The sequence below is a fragment of the Oryctolagus cuniculus genome, chromosome 1 (genome assembly GCF_964237555.1).
Source record: "Oryctolagus cuniculus chromosome 1, mOryCun1.1, whole genome shotgun sequence".
Taxonomy (NCBI): domain Eukaryota; kingdom Metazoa; phylum Chordata; class Mammalia; order Lagomorpha; family Leporidae; genus Oryctolagus; species Oryctolagus cuniculus.
Window position 1 is genome coordinate 61,939,394 of NC_091432.1, and position 20,730 is coordinate 61,960,123.

Consider the following 20,730-nt stretch of genomic DNA (forward strand, 5'->3'; position numbering starts at 1 on the left):
GGTTTGTATCCTTCTTTTCAGCACATCTATCATAAACTTTAGTATATCATAATGAAGAAAATTCCCAAATCCTACAGCTGAGAGTTTGCTGTTATTAATATTTAGTGCAACTTAATATAAATTCAATGTAATTCTCATAAACTAGCTTGTGCAAAGATGCCTTTCTCCCAGTAGTGGCATAATGCCAAATATCTAGAAGCAGTGCTATGTGGTAATTAAAGATAAACTTGTACTGGACCTAACCCCACTGCTTGTTAATATTGAGATATGTCTAAGAGATTTGACCTTCCTGTGGTTTGCTTTTATCAGCTATACAATGGAACATGACCAGGTAAATAGTAAGTAATCAAACCATGTGAAGTACTTTTAAACCACGTGTATTCTGATTCAACATACAACATATTATAAAATTTGTAAAAATTACCTAAAATGCTAAAATATTTTGCTAATTGCTCCGCTCATGAAAAGAATGATAATAATTTATTTATCCAATCCAATGTATCTAAATTATACTCTATCACCACTGTATTTGAAACATTTTATGGAAATATAGTACATATACCAAGAAATGCACATAAGTATACAGATAAAAGAGACTTTTGTCATCTGGTCAAACTCATAACCAATACCCAAATTAAGAACAAAGTGTTACTAGTACCCCAAGACTCCTCACTATTCCTTTCATCTCAATTTCTCAATATAAATACCAGAAATAAGAGAAAACATGTGATATTCGACTTTTTGGGTCAGGCTTATTTCACTGAGTATAATGAGCTCCAGTTGCCCATCTTTCTGCCTTCAAACAGGTTCAGTCTAAGGAAGATTTCCAGTCAGTTCAAAACGTATACTCACAAACTCTTTTTCTCCTCAGCTTATATCTATTCACTTCCTTAGTACACAGCTGACTTAAACCTTCAGGTGCTTTGCCTTTCACCAGTATCAGAAAGCTTCGAACTCAAACATTTACTTGATATTAGCAAATCAAGCTTATTAGTAGGACACTTCTAATCTTTGTGAATTGCATGGTACAGATGGGGTGATATAATTATTTGCCTATGGTTCCCAGATGATTGTGGAACCAAGTATGGTCCTCAAATTGAAAAGCAGGTGCATGTAAGCAGCCAGAGAGGAATTTAACATTACCTGACAGCCCTTTCATACCTGGCATTTTCCTGGGAAAGAGAGTGGTTGCAATTTTAAATAGCCAGGAGACACGTTGTATTTCTGACATTATGAGTTAATTAATTCTGAAAGAATCTGTAAAACAATTGAAAGCATCCTAATGCAACAAAAATCAAACCAAAATCTTTAAAATATTTATGTTTTCTCTTTAAAAATTGAACTATGCTTGAAATTTCTAAGCATTTATTTTATGTTGAAAATGTAAATGCAGATAATTTTTTACAACTTGCTAAATTTTAATTTCAGTTGCATTTTTCAAGAATTTATTTTTCTGCAAACACATACAAGTATAATGTATTATGATTTATATTGATCTCCTAACAATACAAGTCAGACACAAACACAAACTATCTGGAAACTATAGGTTAATTTTTAAAAATGTATCGTCCTTTGAATCCCATTCTCTTAAATTGTCAGAGGCTGTAATCACAAGACGATACAAACAACTGGGAATGAAAAATGAAAGAAAAGTCAAAATATATGATAATTTTTATTAGGCAAGTGTTTAGGGAAACTATAGCTGTACAAGAGAGTAAATGTTTGATTTTGCTTCTTTTATATTAGAATATAACTTAAAATTCATCCTTATATATTTAAAAACCTTTTACGGCATTTTGATTGATGAAAATGGTATAATTCAAGTTAATATGTAATTTATGATTCTTTGAAATTTAAGAAGATAAAAACTTAATTAAAATGGGATTATTGGGGCTGGCAATTGGTGCAGAATTCAACATGCCACTTGGGATGCCCACATTGCATATCATATCATTGCCTCCACTACCCTTCTGATCCAGCTTTCAGCAATGTGTACTGTGAATAGCAGAAGATGCTAACTCAGTATTTGGGGTCCCACCACCGATGTGGGAGACCTGGGTTGAATTCTGTGCTCCTTGTCTTGGACTGACTGCCTCCCCCATGTTGCTGTACTTCAGGAGTGAGTCATTAGATAAAAGATATCTACAGCTATATCTATATCTATATCTATATCTATATCTATATCTATATCTAGCTCTACCTATAGTTCTAGGTCTCTTCTTTCTTTATCTCTTTAAAATAAATTTTAAAATTAAAAAATTAATTGGATTATACATTATTTGGAGGAATCACAGATGTATTTTGTATTTCTCCATGTATGCTTTATTTAAGGAATTAGATGTGTATTTAAAATAGCATGGTAATTGCTGGCGCCATGGCTCAATAGGCTAATCCTCTGCCTTGCGGCGCCGGCACACCGGGTTCTAGTCCCGGTCGGGGCGCTGGATTCTGTCCCGGTTGCCCCTCTTCCAGGCCAGCTCTCTGCTATGGCCCGGGAGTGCAGTGGAGGATGGCCCAAGTGCTTGGGCCCTGCACTGGCATGGGAGACCAGGAGAAGCACCTGGCTCCTGGCTTCGGATCAGCGCGGTGCACCGGCTGCAGCGCAATGGCCACGGCGGCCATTGGAGGGTGAACCAACGGCAAAGGAAGACCTTTCTCTCTGTCACTCTCTCTCTCACTGTCCACTCTGCCTGTCAAAAAAAAAAAAAAAAAAAAAAAGGCATGGTAATTCAATTCACACACACACAAAAAAAGTATCTTAAAATGGCAAATAAGCAAGCAGCCTCTTAAGAAAATCAGACTAAAGTTTAGTAGTAGAGGAATGCAGCAAATAATATTATTTTACGAAATATCTTCCTGGATCATCTTGCACAATGAATGCTACAGTTTTGTATTGTTTCTGATTAGATTTGAAGATTGAAGGGATTTGCCATTATTGCTCATTATGCCACTTACCAATGGCACCTACTTCAAGCCATCTGTCTTCACACTAACTGGAATTCCTGGCCTTGAATCAGTGCAACACTGGATTGGGATCCCGTTCTTCATCTCTTTTGTCCTGGCCATTATTGGAAATGGGCTGCTCATCATCATCGTTCGCACTGAGCGTGCTCTCCATGAGCCCATGTTTATCTTTTTAGCTGTGTTGGCCACTACTGATCTAGGCCTGACCTTGTGTATTACCCCTAAAATGCTGGCAATATTTTGGCTGCAGTCAAGAGAGATTTACTTTGACTCCTGTCTGACCCAGATGTATTTTACTCATACTTTCCAGTGCATGGAGTCTGGTATGCTTTTGGCCATGGCCTTTGACAGATATGTGGCTATCTGCGAGCCCCTGAGGCATTCTGCGATTCTCACAAAGAAGGCGCTGGTCAGCATCGTCATGGTAGTGACTCTCCGGGCATCTGTCGTCATCACCATGTGTCCACTGCTGGTCAAGTTGCGCCTAGAGCATTTCCGAACCACAGTCATCACTCATTCTTACTGTGAGCACATGGCTGTGGTAAAGCTGGCTGCAGACAATGTCAGAGCCAATAAAGTGTATGGGCTATTTGTGGCTTTCTCAGTCCTTGGATTTGATGTGATCTTCATTTTCTTGTCTTACGCCTTTATCTTCCAGGCTGTTTTTAAATTGCCCCAGAAGGAGGCACGGTTCAAGGCATTCAACACATGCACAGCCCACATCTTTGTCTTTCTCCAATTCTATATCCTCACGTTTTTTACATCCTTCATACACAGATTTGGCTTCAATGTTGCTCCTTATGTGCACATTCTACTGTCCAACCTTTACCTGCTTCTTCCACCCCTGCTCAACCCCATCGTCTATGGAGTGAAGACGAAACAGATCAGAGAGGGAGTTCTCAAAATGCTCACTCCCAAGAGTTAAACCGACAGGCCCTCCAACTCCTCATGCACGCTTCATAATAGTATGCGTAGCTGTTGTCATGCAGAGTTGTACAGTGATAATTTTCACAATCTTTTCATTTCCACAGGAAGGAATATATTTTATAAATAAAATTACACGTGTTCAAAGGCAATTTTATAAATTTTTCTCCAAAACTGATCATGATTTCAATGAAACTTTAATTTACAGCTTTTATTATGCGCTTAGATATATTCTACCCCTGAAGTAGCATCAATTTGCATAGTTTTATTCTCAATTTTATGCTTTTTTTTTTTTTTTTTTTTTTTTTTGACAGGCAGAGTTAGAGAGAGAGAGACAGAGAGAAAGGTCTTCCTTTGCCGTTGGTTCACCCTCCAATGGCCGTCGCTGCAGCCGGCGCACCGTGCTGATCCGATGGCAGGAGCCAGGTACTTAACCTGGTCTCCCATGGGGTGCAGGGCCCAAGCACCTGGGCCATCCTCCACTGCACTCCCTGGCCATAGCAGAGAGCTGGCCTGGAAGAGGGGCAACCGGGACAGAATCCGGCGCCCCAACCGGGACTAGAACCCGGTGTGCCGGCGCCGCAAGGTGGAGGATTAGCCTATTGAGCCACGGCGCCGGCCTTCAATTTTATGCTTTTCATAAGCTATGACTGTTACGAGGCTTCTCCCACTATCTACCACTAGATTCTAATGTATAGATGCACAGTGAAATTTATATTTTAATTATTTAAAAATTCCCATTTCTGTATATCCCCATTAACGTGAACTAGAGGATGGAAGATTAATATCTCTCTCTCTCTCTCTCTCTCTCTCTCTGTAACTTTGCCTCTCCAAATAAATAAGAATCTTTTTTAAAAAATAGGCATTATTCTCCATCTTAATATTTGACACTTCCAAGTTTGAGGGCCAGGAAAAGGTAATGAGTTCAATTTTGCCATGTTGTTTTGAGATTGTGGCAGACTACACAAGTACATATTTAAATTAAGCCATATGAATTCAAATGTGAACCTCTGAGGATAGGGAGTTGGTTTCTGAACCGTATATGTAGAGATTTAACTTGAATATGTGTAAATAAGTACGGTGAGCTAAAGTCTAAAACATCAAAAATCAAACCTGAAAAAAAGAATTTATATTTGTCTGAGGATTCATAGCTCAATCTATGTTCTAAAATGGGTGCTCCATTTTGCATTCATTGAAGCAATGTCTAATGGATCCAATTTTGTCACATCTCACATCACTTGTTGTAATGTACATTGTTTATTACCATAGTACTACTGGAAAGTAAAGTGGTACCATTGTACTTTGGATTTGAATTTGCATGATAAGTAATTATGTTGAGGACCTATTCATGTGTTTATTGGTAATTTACTCATCTTTCTTAGAGAAAAAAAATACTATTAAAGTCCCTCACCTATTATTAATGGAGTTAATTAGCTTTTTATTATTTTATTATAAGAAATCTTTGTATATTATAGATATGATTATTCTAACTGTCATTTGGGTCATAAACATTTTATTCCATTCAGTGAGGTGTACCTTCACTTTCTTAATATTATTTGCATAAGTTTAAAATTTCAATGTAGTCTTTTTAATGAATTTTTCTATAATTGCTTGTGTTTTTCTATCATACTAAGTAACCATCACCAATTGCAAAGCCTTGAATATTTACTTCAATGTTTTCTATTGAGAGTTTTACAATTAAGCAAAAGAAATCAAAGGCAGACAAGTAAGGAAGTAATAAGTAAAATTATCCCTATTTGCAGATGACATGATTCTATATAGGGAGAAACCTAAAGACTACCAATAACTGATGAATAAATTATATAAAGTTCCAAGATACACAATCAGCATACAAAAACTGGTAGTATCCTTATATATTAATAACTAAATTTCTGAGAATGAGATTATAAGGGGGCTAGTACCATGACACAGAAGCTTAAAGCCCCGACCTGCAGCACCAACATCACATCTGGGCACCAGTTCAAGTCCCGGCTGCTTCACTTCTGATCCAGCGCTCTGCTAATACACCTGAGAAAGCAGTGGAAGATGGCCCAAGTGCTTGGGCCCCTGCATATATGTGGGAGACCTGAAAGAAGCTCTTGGCTCCTGGCTTCAGACTGGCTCAGATCTGGCCATTGCGATCATTTGGGGAGTGAACCAGTGGATGGAAGACCTCTCTGTCTCTCTCTCAATCTGTCTCTACTTCTCTCTGTAACTCTTTCAAATAATTAAAATAAATCTTAAAAAAGGGCATTATATAAAAGAGCAAACCAAATCCCAGTAACTACCAAATAATATCTTGCAATAATTTGAACAAAGAACGTGAAAGATCACTAAATGAAAAATTAAAAAAAATAATGAGGTCGCCCTAAATGGAAGATCTCTGCGAGTGAGATCCCAGTGGAAAGAATGGGGCCATCAAAGAAGGAGGTACCTTTCTCTGAAGGGAGGAGAGAACTTCCACTTTGACTATGACCCTGTCGGAATAAGATCGAAGTTGGCAAACTCAAAAGGCTTCCATAGCCTTGGCAACGCATGACTAGAGCCTAGGGAGATTACCGACGCCATAAACAAGTGTGTCAAATTGTTAAGTCAACAACAGGAGTCACTGTGTACTTACTTCTCATGTGGGATCTGTCCTTAATGTGTTGTCCAATGTGAAGTAATGCTATAACTAGTACTGAAACAGTATTTTACACTTTGTGTTTCTGTGTGGGTGCAAACTGATGAAATCTTTACTTAATATATAATAAATCAATCTTCTGTATATAAAGATAATTGAAAATGAATCTTGACGTGAATGGAATGGGAGAGGGAGTGGGAGATGGGAGGGGTGTGAGTGGGAGGGAACTTATTGGGGGGGAAGCCATTGTAATCCATTAACTGTACTTTGAAAATTTATATTTACTAAATAAAAAATAATGAAAGAACTTGAGAATGACACAAAAAATGAAACACTTTCTGTGGTGGAATGAGAAGGCCATGCCAAGATGGTGCTGGCAAGTAAGCATCTGTTACTCAGGAACTGGTTTCAGAACCCACCTGGCAACAGGCAGTGATTGGTTACAGCATCAACTGCCCCTTGACTGGATTGGCTGCCTTGACTATATAAGCTGCTGCTTCTATTGAAATAAATGAGTCTGCAAGCTGCTCACCTCTAGCCTGCTTTCACCTGACTACTGGTGTCTGTGTCGTGATTCTGTGCCTCTTGTCCCCACCATGCTTCTCCTCCCAGAACAAATCCATAGGAACATCTTTCTGTATCAATATTACAAAAATGTCCATACTAATCAAAGCAACTACAGGTCCATTACAATCCTTAAAATCATTGACATTCTTCACAGAACTAGAAAAAATAATCTTAGTTTTGTAAAAAAATTAATTTAGTTTTATACTTTTTTTTCCATAATAGTTTTAAAGGAGAGGCAGAGAGAGAGAGAGGTCTTCCATCTGCTGGTTCACTCTCCAATTGGCCAGAAAGGCCATAGCTGCACCGATCCAAAGCAAGGGGCCAGGAGCTTCTTCCAGGTCTTCTACGTGGGTGCAGGGGCCCAAGGACTTGGGCCATCTTCTACTGCTTTCCCAGGCCATAGCAGAGAGCTGGATCAGAAGTGGAGCAGCAGGGACCCAAATAGGCACTGAAATGGAATGCCAGCACTGCAGGAGGTAGCTTTACCCAATAAGCCACAGTGCTGGCCCCTCCTGTATTTTTTTAATATAGACCTTTTTTCCGTTAAAATATTTATTTATTTGAAAGTCAGAGTTACACAGAGAGAGAAGAGGCAGCAAGAGAGAGTGGTCTTCCATCCGCTGGTTCACTCCATAAGTGGCTGCAACAACTGGAGCTGTGCTGATCCAAAGCCAGGAGCTGGGAGCCTCTTCCTAGTCTCCCATATGGGTGTAGGGGCCCAAGGACTTGGGCCATTTTCCACTGCTTTCCCAGGCCATAGCAGAGAGCAGCTGGAACTCAAATCGGCACCCATATGGAATGCTGACACTGAAAGTGTAGGCTTTACCCACTATGCCACTGCGCTGGCCCCCAGAACCCTTTTTAACCTTCCCATCCTTCACACTCTCTAGTAATTAACATTATTTGTTCAGATTGAGTTTATTTTTTAATTCACTGTTAACTCTTACATATGAAGGAAGCATGGTATTTTTCTTTCTGTATCTGGCTTATTTCGCTCTACATAATGTCCTCCATTTGCTGCAAGTGACAGCATTTTATTCTTTTTTATAAATGAATTGTATTACATTCATTCATATGTATAATTTGAAAGTGGACACTTTTTGATTCCATATTTTGGCTACTTTGAACAACATGGCTACAAACATGTATGTTTTTCTTTGATAAAATAATTTCATGAAAATTCTAATGGAAGCACAAAAGACTTTAAATAGTCAAAGAAATCATGAACAAAAGGGATAAAGCTGGAGATATCACAATATCATATTTCAGGACTAATTACTGAGCTATTATAATAAAATGTGTTGTAACAAAATGAGCTATTGTAACAAAATGCATTGTAGAAAATGATATGTATATGCACCTAATTACAGGGCACCGGTTTATTTAAAAGATTTGTTAAGGGACTTAAAGGGAGACTTAGACCCCAATACAATAGTACTGGGGGACTTCAATACTCCACTCTCAGAAATAAACAGATCAACAGGACGGAAGATCAACAAAGAGACAGTAGGTTTAAATGACACTATAGCCCAAATGGAGCTAACAGATATCTACAGAACTTTCAATCCTACAGCTAAAGATTTTACATTCTTCTCAGCAGTACATGGAACCTTCTCTAGGACTGACCACATACTAGGCCATAAAGCAAGTCTCAGCAAATTCAAAAGAATTAGAATCATACCATGCAGCTTCTCAGACCATAAAGTAGTGAAGCTGGAAATTAGCCACTCAGGAATCCCTAGAGCATACGCAAACACATGGAGATTGAACAACATGCTCCTGAATGAACAATGGGTCATAGAAGAAATTAAAAGAGAAATCAAAAACTTTCTGGAAGTAAATGAGGATAACAGCACAACATACCAAAACTTATGGGATGCAGCAAAAGCAGTATTAAGAGGAAAGTTTATATCAATAGGTGCCTACATCAAGAAATTGGAAAGGCACCAAATAGATGAGCTTTCAATTCATCTCAAGGATCTAGAAAATCTGCAGCAAACCAGACCCAAATCTAGTAGGAGAAGAGAAATAATTAAAATCAGAAAAGAAATCAACAGGATTGAATCCAAAAAAAATTACAAAAAATCAGCCAAACGAGGAGCTGGTTTTTTGAAAAAATAAACAAAATTGACACCCCATTGGCCCAACTAACTAAAAAAAAAGAAGAGAAAAGACCCAAATCAATAAAATCAGAGATGAAAAAGGAAATGTAACAACAGACACCACAGAAATAAAAAGAATCATCAGAAATTACTACAAGGACTTGTATGCTTCTGTAAAGTGAAAGCATTTGAGATTGCTGTCAGAGGAAATAATTTTTTTAAATATTTTATTTAGTTATTTGACAAGTAGATTTACAGACAGTGAGAGGAAGAGATAGATAGGTCTTCCTTCCGTTCATTCACTCCCCAGATACCCGCAACGGCTGGAGCTGGGCCGATCCAAAGCCAGGAGCCAGGTGCTTCTTCCCAGTCTCCTGTGTGGGTACAGGGGCCCAAGTACTTGGGCCATCTTCTACTGCTTTCCCAGGCCATAGCAGAGAGCTGGATTGGAAGAGGAGCAGCCGGGACTGGAACCAGTGCCCATATGGGATGCAGGCATCCCAAGCGGAGGATTAACCTACTGCGCTATGGAGTTGACCCCAGGAAATAATGTTTTAGAAGATAAATCAAGAAAAGGTAGCTTCTCTAACAATAGTTGCTATTTTGTAGAATAAAAGAAATAATGTGGCAATAATTTGGATCATTCTTCATGAAGTCTACATGCCTCTTATCATAACGTGTGGTTTTAATACATCTGACTCATTCTTTTGCTGCTTAACTATCTGATTTCCCTTGGTTGATGCAGTCTTAGCAGACATATTGAAAATAAAGACCTCTGATCTGTCATGTGAAGGATATGCCCCTGCTGCCTATAACTTTTCATGCTGGACTCTGAAATGAAACACATGGATGCCAGGACCGAACTCAAAGTCAATCTGAGCTGCATCCTAAAACAGAACTGGCCGCGGTATATCACTGCAATTACCTGTTATTCTAACCTCTGTGTCGTATAGTATTTGATTAAGCAGGGATATTTAAGAAAATCTAGGTAAATACTTCTTTTTACTATTCATCCAGTTATAAAATATAATAAGGTGAGGATACAAAGAATGTTCTCAGAACAGTTTCAAGAAAATAGAAAATGTTTCTAAGTGGCAATTCTGTAAAACTTTACACATGACAGAAACTATAAATCTTTTCTACATTAATTTACTTTTTTGTTTATATGTTATTCTTGGTTGTATATATTTAGTCTCATATATTATTTCAAGCTTCATATAACTAGAAAACATAGGTATTAATATATCATTCAACACAAGTTCAAGCATATTTATAGGCTAAATTCCTAGATATAGAATTTCCAGGTGAAAGAAATTTTCATTTGTAAATCTGATTGATCAAGTTGTGTTTCCATTGAAGTGTACCAGGTCACTTTCTATTTTTTGTAACACTATTTTTGATTTATGTTTTAATTTTAACAATATTTAAGCATTTGCCACGTTTCATTCATATGAAAATATTAGATGCAGACACATAACTTTATCTTTTTCTGCAAAATGGATATTAATATTAAAACTGTGAGATTAATGGCAATGATCACAGAGTGAGGAGAGTAGGGTTTATGGTCCAAAAGACAGGTCAGAGTGTTCGCAGTGCAACTTCTGGTAGGATGTGGAAGTTAAAGGAAATCAGACTGAAAAAAGGCAGCCGCTGACTTGATCTGAACAAAATGTTTCTTCCAAATAGCTTCAAGAATTGTACGCCTCATGTGGCTAGGTATATAGTTTAAAACTTCAGAAGAAAGCCAACAAAAATGCCTATACTGATTTCCCTAAACTCTTGTAGTTATATTTCATTTCATGGTTTATCAACAGTTTCTGCTTACTAAGATTCTGTGGACCATTTTATACAGCTTAACTATTATGTCTTCTATGAAATCTTCCCTGACCAACCCAGCGTAACATGATCTCTCACTACTATAAACCCATCACCCTAAATATATGACTTTCATTACTTTTCCATAAATTACTTCTGGAAGAGCTGAAAGTTTTTAAAAATTTTCAATACACGGTGCTGGCACTGTGGCTTAGTGGTTAAAGCCACCGCCTGCAGTGTTGGCATCCCATATGGGCACTGATTCGAGTCCTAGCTGTCCCACTTCCAATCCAGCTCTTTGCTATAGCTTGGGAAAGTGGTAGAAGATGGCCCAAGTTCTTGGGCCTCTGCATGCACGTGGGAGACCCAGAGGAAACTCCTAGCTCCTGGCTTCAGATCGGCGCAGCTCTGTCCATTATGGCCAACTGGGGAGTGAACCAGCGGATTGAAGACCTCTCTCTCTCTCTCTCTCTGCCTCTCCTTCTCTCTCTGTGAAACTCTGCATTCTAAATAAATAAATAAGTAAATCTTTGAAAACAAATTTTACAATACAGTTGTTTTTCAAGAAAAATACTTATGAAAATGGAATTTTATTTTTATATTCTAAAATGCAGTGTCTGGCAACTTAGTAGATATTAGCAGTATTCAGATTCTACTCATTTTCATGTCTCTAAATTCTGTACAGAAATTGATACTAATTGTAACATCTACAGAAATCTGAGATCAAGTCTAAAATATTGATCAGCATACTGCATATATGTAGATATATGAAAATTGTTAGAATTTACCAAAATAGTTGATTTTATAACCCATTATACTAATCATGATGTCATACATTTCTATTCAAATATCCAGAAATTTAATCTTATTTCTAAAAAGTTGAGGCTATACATGTGACTTTATGTTTCTTAGCATTTGGAATACATTTGCAATGAGCAAAATTAAAATATATGTAATAAACATTGAGAAATACTGTTAATTATACCACATTAGAGGGTCTCTAGTAGGATTACTAGCCAATTTTCTCAATACTATCATGTGGATATAAGCAATAGCAATATCCTTATCAAAAGATAAAAGATGAATATTTAAATAATAATCTTGCTTCAAGCCATACTGTTCATTGTTTATAGACTTAGAAATCTAAAGCTGCTTTTCTTTCTTGACAGCTATTTGTGTTTTACCTAAATGGAAGGGCAATAGCTTTGAGTTTTGTCCTCTACAGCTGTAACTTTTCAAAATTTGAAAGATAGTGGGAAACATAAGCTATAGGAAGATATTCAACCTTTTCAAGAGCTATTTGGACAAAGGATCAATCTATGGCTTCACAGATTTACAACATAACATTTAGCTTCAGGATAAATTATGTATTTTTCCCCAAACTTTGTGTGACATCATGGTGGGTTGCCATGATATCTAACCAAATGTCCTTATTTAATTTGCACTTACTGTGAGATATTATATTGAACACCCACTCCATCACTTATACAAGCATCAAATATATTAAATTGAAATTAAAATGAAACTTTGTTGAAGAAGTTCCTTTTGGTCATGCAAATTTTACTGTTACTTTTTGCTCATAATATTAGTTTTTGACTTATAAATATGACCTTTAAACTTCATCTTCATTTTATTTTAAGAAGTATATGAATCCACTGGGGCTGGTGCTCTGGCATAGCAGGTAAAGCCACTGCCTCCAGTGCCGGTATCCCATGTGGGTGCTAGTTCAGGTCCCGGCTACTCCACTTCTGATCCAGCTCTCTGCTATGGCCTGGGAAAGCAGTAGAGGATGGCCCAAGTCCTAGGACCTGTGCACCAGAGTGGGAGACCCGGAAGACTCTCTTGGCTCCTGTCTTCCGATCAACGCAGCTCCGGCTGCTGCGGCCAATTGGGGAGTGAACCAGAGGATGGAAGACCTCCCTCTCTCTGCCTCTCCTTCTCTGTGTAACTCTGACTTTCAAATAAACAAATAAATCTTTAAAAAACAAACAAACAAAAAGAAATATACGAATTCTGTTGGGCTGCGGTAGGACTCCAGGAGATGGGTCTCTGGTGTGCAGGCCATTGCGGGCTGCTCCAATGCTGGGGGCGTGGTGCCCCCATCCTTGGTGACCTTGAGGACTCTCAGAAGCTCAGGGGTCATGGCTCAGAGGCTGCAGACCCAGCCCTCCTCAGGTGTCGTCATGATCAATGGTTCTCCTTCGGCTTTGCAGAGAGTGGTGGTGAGGAACGGCTTTGGTGACAAACTTCGGTGCTGACGATTTCATGGAGTTTTGTTGAACTTGCAAACGAAACATTTGGATAGTGGATTAATGAGAACGCCGAAATTCTTTGGAAAGTTTCAAATTAGAGGATATGTACTTTTCACCCTAGGCCAGCAGCTCTGCTCACATAAATGCAGATAAATGAAGACCCCATTTGGAATGACACCTGGCCAGCAGTCCAGAGCTGATGCAGGCCATGCTGGAGTGTTTGCAAACAATGATGAAGCTGGACATCACAAAAAAAAAAAAAACAAAACAAAACAAAACAAAAACCACTGGAACAGTGTAGGGCCCAGCATCCCTGTTTCCCAGATCTCTGGTGGAACATTGTAGGATATAGGATGCAGGGTTCAGCATTGGTGGAAAGAGGGGAATGGCCCTGTCATCCAGTAGAGAGGAACCAGGTACCTGTGAATCCTTCTTTGTGTCTTATAAAATACAATGGATTTGACTATTTTTATGGACTAGAAGATGAGAGAGTTTCTGCACTTTTCCTCCTGATAGAGTTGCAACATCTCGAACCAGTGTTGCACACTGCAGACACACTGATTGGGAAACATTAAAGCATATGTTTGAGACTGAGGAGGACTCTAAAGATACGTGGAGGGGATGGTCGGAGCATGAACACCTGTTATGAACACATTCTTTTATGAGAAAGACCCTGTCCTGTACCTGTACCAGCTCCTCAATGATTACAAAGAAGAAAACCTTCACACCATGCCTGATTCTAATGGTTCACCTCCAGCAAGAAACAGGAGAAGTTGTGGGCAGCCTGGCAAGCAAACAAGTAGAATATGCCAAAGAAGATGGCTCAAAAAGGACTGACGTAGTCATTCATCAAGTAGAAGCCAAACCATCCATCTATTTCATCAAGTTTAATGATAATTTCCAAATTTATATCTATGATTCGGTGAAAACATCTTAGATGTCATCATGAACTTTGCCAAATTTGTGGAAATATTAAATGTATAATTTGTAGGAAAAAAGAAATATGCATTTTTTTGCTATGGGCTTTATAGGAGCTAAATAGATGAGAGGATACTGGATTACAATGATTTTCCCAATATTTTTGTCTTTGAACTGTATTTGTCTTTAAGTTGTAGGACATGAGAACAAAAAAGATAGTTAATGATTGGAAACAAGGAAAAATTTGAGGATGAAAGACAGTGTCAGAACCTGAAAACAAATCTGAGTTTTTAAAAAGTACATTATTACACACTGATAACTTATACCAATCCTATCACACCGACTGGACACAGTGTAAACTTTCTTTCTAAAGATAAGACACCGTGTGTTTATTTCTTGGAGGGATGGTGTTGGTAGTCCTGTGTAGTACTGAGCTGAGGGATCGCATGCTGGACAGAGGTTAAAATCAATTTTAAAAGTTAAATTATTAAAGTGAAAATCTGCTCTGTATTTTATGTGCTTTGTTTTTAAATATTAAATTTGGAATGTACTTAAAATAAGACATAACATCCAAGTGAAAGAAAATACTGGAAAGTTTTATTGGGTGTGCTCTTGGTGAGAAAGCCACAGAGAAATCATGATGGTCATCTTCTTATCTACAAGAAAGAATAGCACCTCCCCAGGAGGAAAGGGAACACTTTCTTCTAATAACCATTTTCATATATTCATTGTGTTATCCACCCCTCATTAATTCCGACCAGGATGTTCCCCTGAAGACTCCAGTCCACGAATCTTAACTAGAGAGATAATTAATCTTAATATATGAACCATGAAGATTGCTGTTCTGGTCCATTTATTCACCGAAAGAAAATCTTCTAAGTCCTTTTTGTACCATAAGATGTGAATATACTGTCACAGAATTAGTTCCTAGCCTCCTGAGCAGTCCTCCCTGCATCTGTTTGACCATTATTTGTGTGTGTGCATCATTTGTTTCCCCAAGCACTTGGGAAGAGTCATCAATAAATTGTTTCTGCCTGCCTCCACCCTACCCTTGGAGTCATGATGGTGTTAGGTATTTATAAGACAACACAAACTATGTAGAAGAGCACCCAGAAAATTCTTGCTAAGTTAGCTGACTTTGAAAATGATTTTTGTTCTTGAAATTGTCTGAGATTCATCTACTTTTGCAAAGCATCAAGTCCCAAAGAATGGGTAGACATTGCATTACATAAATAAAGAAGCTTTTGCAGAGAAATAAGTTACCCACACACATGTTTGCATGGGTTGCAACAATGTTTGCACCAAAATAAACATCTTTCAGTTCTATCTCCCATAGACTTTTGAAGTATTTTTGTAGTTAGATGGTTGTCTAAAAACATTAAACACACACACAGAGAAAGAATCAGGATTGAGCATAATTTTAAATCCCAGTGTTTGAAATCTGTACAAATAAGCCCCTCTTATATACAAGATTCTCATTCTTTAACACAAGTATTGTTTACAGATACTTTCACTCCATGCTTCTCCAGAAAGAGAAGCAAATGACATTGAGAGGGCACATGGTGCCTACAGGTTGTTATGAAAAGTAAAGTTACTAAAATTAAATATATATATATATATATACATTTTTAAAAACTCAGAGAAACTACGTGCATTTCGATTTGTAATTGAGATATTTATCAAGATCTTTCTTATTTTTCATTTTAATGTAATCTGTTTTCAGAGAAACTCAAGGTAATAACAAGAGCTAACTGTTCCCAGCTGGTATAGTACCCTATTTTCAAATACAGAGATACAGTGTCACTTGATTTCCATAACTGAAAATTGAAAGGATTTCCAATGGTGTGACTCTTCCCTACTAAATGAAATCCTGCATTCTGGAGACTAAACAACACCACTGTGTTGAATAAAATGGAGATTTCAGTAAGAAAGCCTTCTCCAAAGTTGTCAGTCTAGGATCTGCAGGATCCCCCTTTGAAAAAAAAATTACTTCTTTGAGAGAGAGAGAGTGACTGAGACAGAGACAGAGACAAAAAGATGGAGAAGGTCCCTTCTCCTGATTTACTCTTCAAGTGCCTGAAAAGCCAGTGTGACCAAAATCAGGCATTGGCAACTCAGTCTGGATCTCCCACTTGGGTGATAGGGACCCAACTACTTGAACCACCATCAGCTGCCTTCCAGAATCTGAATTAGCAGGAAGCTGAAATCAGAAGCCAGAAGGAGGAGTTGGCCCCAGGAACTGTGATGTGGGTCTCTGGGGTTGCCAAACAGCCACCCCCTGTAGGATCTTTGGATATGGAGATTATTTTTTAAAAACAATCACTGGATGGGGCCAGCATTGTGGTAGAGCAGGTTAAGCCACCACTGGCAAAGCTGGAATCCTGTATGCTTACCAGATCCAGTCCCAGCGCCTTCACTTCTGATCCAGCTCCCTGCTAATGTACCTAGGAAAATAATGAACGGTGGTCCAAATGCTTGGGTACTTGAACCAAGGTGGGAGACCCAGATGAGGCTCCTGGTTCCTGGCTTCAGCCCGGCCTCGACCTGGCCATTGCAGACATTTGGGAAGTGAAACAGCAGATGGAAGACCAACCTCTCTCTGAATCTCTCCCTCTACCTCTTCCTCTCTATAACTCTGACATTCAAATAAATAAATAAATGAATATTTTCAAAAAGTCACCTGGAGTAGTGTCCAAATTTACTTCTGTAGTTATATCCATACCCTAAGATCTAAAGAAACAACATTCTACTTGGAGGTGAAAGCATGGACCACACGTTCACGAATCTGCCTGGTTCTCACACCATAGATAATAGGGTTGAGGGCAGGTGGAACGACCACATAGAGATTGGCAACAAGAATATGGACATAACGAGGGATATTTTTGCCAAATCGGTGAGTGAGGAAGGAAAAGAGGGAGGGTGTATAGAAAACGCACATAACCCCAACATGTGAGCCACATGTGCTCAGTGCCTTCTGCCGAGCATCTTGAGAAGGGAGGCGGAAAACAGCACGGAGAATATAGCCATAGGAGATTCCAACCAGCACCACATCCAAAATAAGGAAAGAAGCTACAAAAAGCCCATAAATGGCATTGATGCGAATGCTTGCACAAGCCAACTTGGCAATGCCCATGTGCTCACAGTAGGAGTGGGCAATTATTCTAGCTTCACAGAAAGGCAGACGATGGGTTAGGTACATAATGGGCAACATGAGCAGGACTGGGCGCATTATAATACATACTCCAATGCCTGTCAAAACTCGGGAGGTCAGAATGGCTGTATAGCGGAGGGGTGCACAGATAGCCACATAGCGGTCAAAGGCCATTGCCAGTAGGACTGCAGACTCCATTCCAGTGAAAGTGTGTATCAGAAACATCTGGGCCACACAGGCTCCAAAACCAATCTCATGTGCATCAAACCAGAAGATACCCAACATACGAGGCACTGAGGATGTGGAGAGGGCTAGATCTATAGCTGATAAGATGGTCAGAAAGTAGAACATTGGATCCCGCAGAGCATGGTCAGACCAGATGACCAGTAGAATGGTAGCATTACCCAGCAGAGCCATCAAGTAAACAGAACAAAAGGGCAGGGAAATCCAGCCATGGGAAGCCTCAAGTCCCGGGATGCCTGTGAGATAGAAGGTGTCTGGGTGGAAAGTGGTCATGTTGGTGTGGATCATCTTGTCATTGATGAGAAGTTGACGTCTAAAAGAGAAATCAAGATTTATAAATGCTCAACCCAACATTAATCTTATCTGCATTTTTCTTACAAAAAAAAAAAGAAAGCTTAAAGTTGAATCCAAGTCAGATAGACACACACTGAGCAGTCTCCTAGTTGGGGGAGAAACTGGCTTTGTGATGGGTCTGTCACTGAGGTTTTGGACAATATCATAGTAATTTGTTCAAATGCCATGCAAAATTTAGAAAGAATAAAAATAATCATGCGTACATTGAGATCTCAGTCTTCCTTGAAGACAAGGCATATTTAACTTGAATACATCAACTTATAAACTCAGAGACAGACACCAACTCTGGCACAAAGAACATAACAATATAATCAAATAGATGTACCTAGACATGTAGAAAGAGAAAATCAAGCAGTTTTTCTTAAGCTAGTGTGCTTAATATCAATATTTTCAAAATACATATTTGGCTTATCAGCCCATTAATGAAGTTGTACTTCATTAATTCATCCTTTCCATGTTGACTTTACACCACCACAGATGCTCTATATTATATCTGAGAAAGATGACAAATACTGTAGCTGGAAATCACTGCAGGAAAGAAATGCCTCTCTTTGCCACTAGGATTCTGATGGAAATTAAACAAATAAAGAACAAGTTTTCTACTGGCTGCCAAATTCCTAGTAATTTGGATTTTCTCCCTTCCTTCCTTCCTTCCTTCCTTCCTTCCTTCCTTCCTTCCTTCCTTCCTTCCTTCCTTCCTTCCTTCCTTCCTTCCTTCCTCTTTCTTCCTCTCTCTCTCACTATAGGCAAAAGGAGGTAAAGTGAGAAGTGAGAAGGAAATGAGGGAAGAAAAGACAAAAATAAAAGAAAGAAATGAAAGTGAAAGGAATTAAGGGAATCTAAGTGAGTAAAGAGAAAATTAAGAGGGAAAATTACAAATTTGAGGAGGTACAAGTTGCTTTTAGAAGGTAGAGATACCCCAGCCAGTAAAGTTTACAAGATTACATGGAATGTCCGTATCCAGTCTGCTTAGTTCTCTATCTCCTCTTCTTACTCATAAATTTATAAAGATGCACTTAATTCTGGTTTCTGATAACACTGTTTAGCATAATAATGGAAGACTATGCTGTAATATTCAATTGTCAGTGACAGTGGATATTATCTTTCATATCATAACCTTAAATTCCTTCTGTGGAAAGTGGTCCAGCTTAACTAGTAAAGACTTATTTCAGTCAGGACATCTTTCTACAGTAAAAGGAGAACATCAGCTTACTAAGTATGGCTATAGTCTATTCCTTAGCTGTTAGACAGGGGTCTCTGATCACCATCCATCTCCATCTTGCATTTATGGGAAGCTCACCTCTAGCAGGAAGAGTGCCAGAGAGCTTTCATATGTTACTAAAGGAAGAGTTTTATACTAGCAGTGTTTAAGGCTCTGGAGACTTCTCTGAAATCAGTCAGCTCAAATCCCTTCTAGGAAACAGGCCTAACACCTCAGGGTCTCATGGGAAACATCCAGTTTTCTGCACCAGGAATAGAGGGACTGATGTAGAGGCAGAAGTCTCCCCATTCACCTGCCTCTAGATACACATGTTGTTAATAGGACATTAGCACTATAGAAATAATACTAAAATACAGTCACACGAGGTGGACAGAATCTCTTCTTGGATAAATGTCACATTCTGATTTTATTAGATAGTACAGTAAAGCACATTTGGAGTGTTAATTACCAATACTTGTTGCTACACTACATTTCTTAGTAGTCACCAATAGTTTACTAAGATAGCATGGTTATCAAAGGCGATAAAAGAGATCAAAAATGGTTTTCATGTGTTCTCATCTTACTGGCATTAAATATAAGTTAATAAATACTAATATGAAAAGACATAAAAGTAACAGAACATGCTGTGTATTTATAGATGTGAAATACAGGAAAACCAAAGAAAGGAAAAGAAAGGTATTGTATCCAAAATGTACAAAGAAACAAATAAGGGTGTGTTTCAATGTAATGAATAAAAATGGAGGTAAAATTGTAGCACTTAATTATGAAAACAGTCTCTCTATCTCTCTCTCTCTCACACACACACACACACAGGAAGAAGGGAGGGAACTAGGGAATAACTTAAATCCTCATCTATATAATAAAAAATCACTACATCCAGTTTGAAATGAGTGAATAACTAGATTTTTAAATGATAAATCACAAAGTGATGTAAAATTAAATGCCAGCATACACATCTGGACCATTTCAAAATGGCTGTTTCCTGGGGTATTAAATTATTTGGGCTTAGGGAAGGCATGATATTTTCCATTAAAATTCATGTGGTAATGCTATTACTAAATTTTAAAAACTCAAAGCTTTCTGAGACATATAAGCAATATACATTCCTAGAATACATGAAGATATGAAGCAAATGTAATTTGGGCTTCTGTCTGTTTGTGTTACATGAAACACTTTATATTTCAAATATCCAATTGACAGGCAGAACAGAATCATATGTCATCATTTTAGATTATCTTGCATTTCCTGTTGTCTAAACTCACTTGCAATGCTAACATTTTTAGAGATGCACATTAACCAATTCCTCCCCAACATTAGTCCTCTCAGGTTACAGATTCTCATCTGAATGACCTCTTTTCTGTGTCTTTCCCCTCTTCCTGTGCCAATCACATGCAGATATACATTTTCTGTACTACTTTGAAGTTTTAAAATATAACTGCAGCTCAGTTAAAATGTTTCAAAGAATCACAAATTCTATGCTCTTCTATGATGCTACGCTGCCCAGCAATCATTGGTATTGCTATTGTGTCATGCTAGGAAAAAAGAGAGAATTTGGAAAAACTGTTTGTGGGGCCGGCACTGTGGCATAGTGGGTT

The 20,730-nt window shown here is 38.3% G+C and overlaps 2 protein-coding genes and 1 pseudogene across 2 annotated transcripts; 2 read left to right on the plus strand and 1 right to left on the minus strand.

The window, feature by feature from the left end:
• The first annotated feature begins 2,944 nt into the window (after positions 1-2,944).
• LOC100350139 (olfactory receptor 52A5-like) lies at positions 2,945-13,253 on the plus strand. The gene is made up of 3 exons (XM_070060401.1): positions 2,945-3,870; positions 9,180-9,192; positions 13,026-13,253. Exons 1-3 carry the CDS (start codon positions 2,945-2,947, stop codon positions 13,251-13,253), a joined length of 1,167 nt encoding a protein of 388 aa, XP_069916502.1.
• Positions 13,254-13,400: 147 nt separating this feature from the next.
• On the plus strand, positions 13,401-14,184 carry LOC100349891 (spindlin-1 pseudogene; annotated as a pseudogene).
• Positions 14,185-16,911: 2,727 nt separating this feature from the next.
• On the minus strand, positions 16,912-17,847 carry LOC100349633 (olfactory receptor 52J3-like). Its single transcript, XM_008267899.3, has one exon. The coding sequence runs from the start codon at positions 17,845-17,847 to the stop codon at positions 16,912-16,914; it is 936 nt and encodes a 311-aa protein (XP_008266121.3).
• Between the last annotated feature and the right edge of the window lie 2,883 nt (positions 17,848-20,730).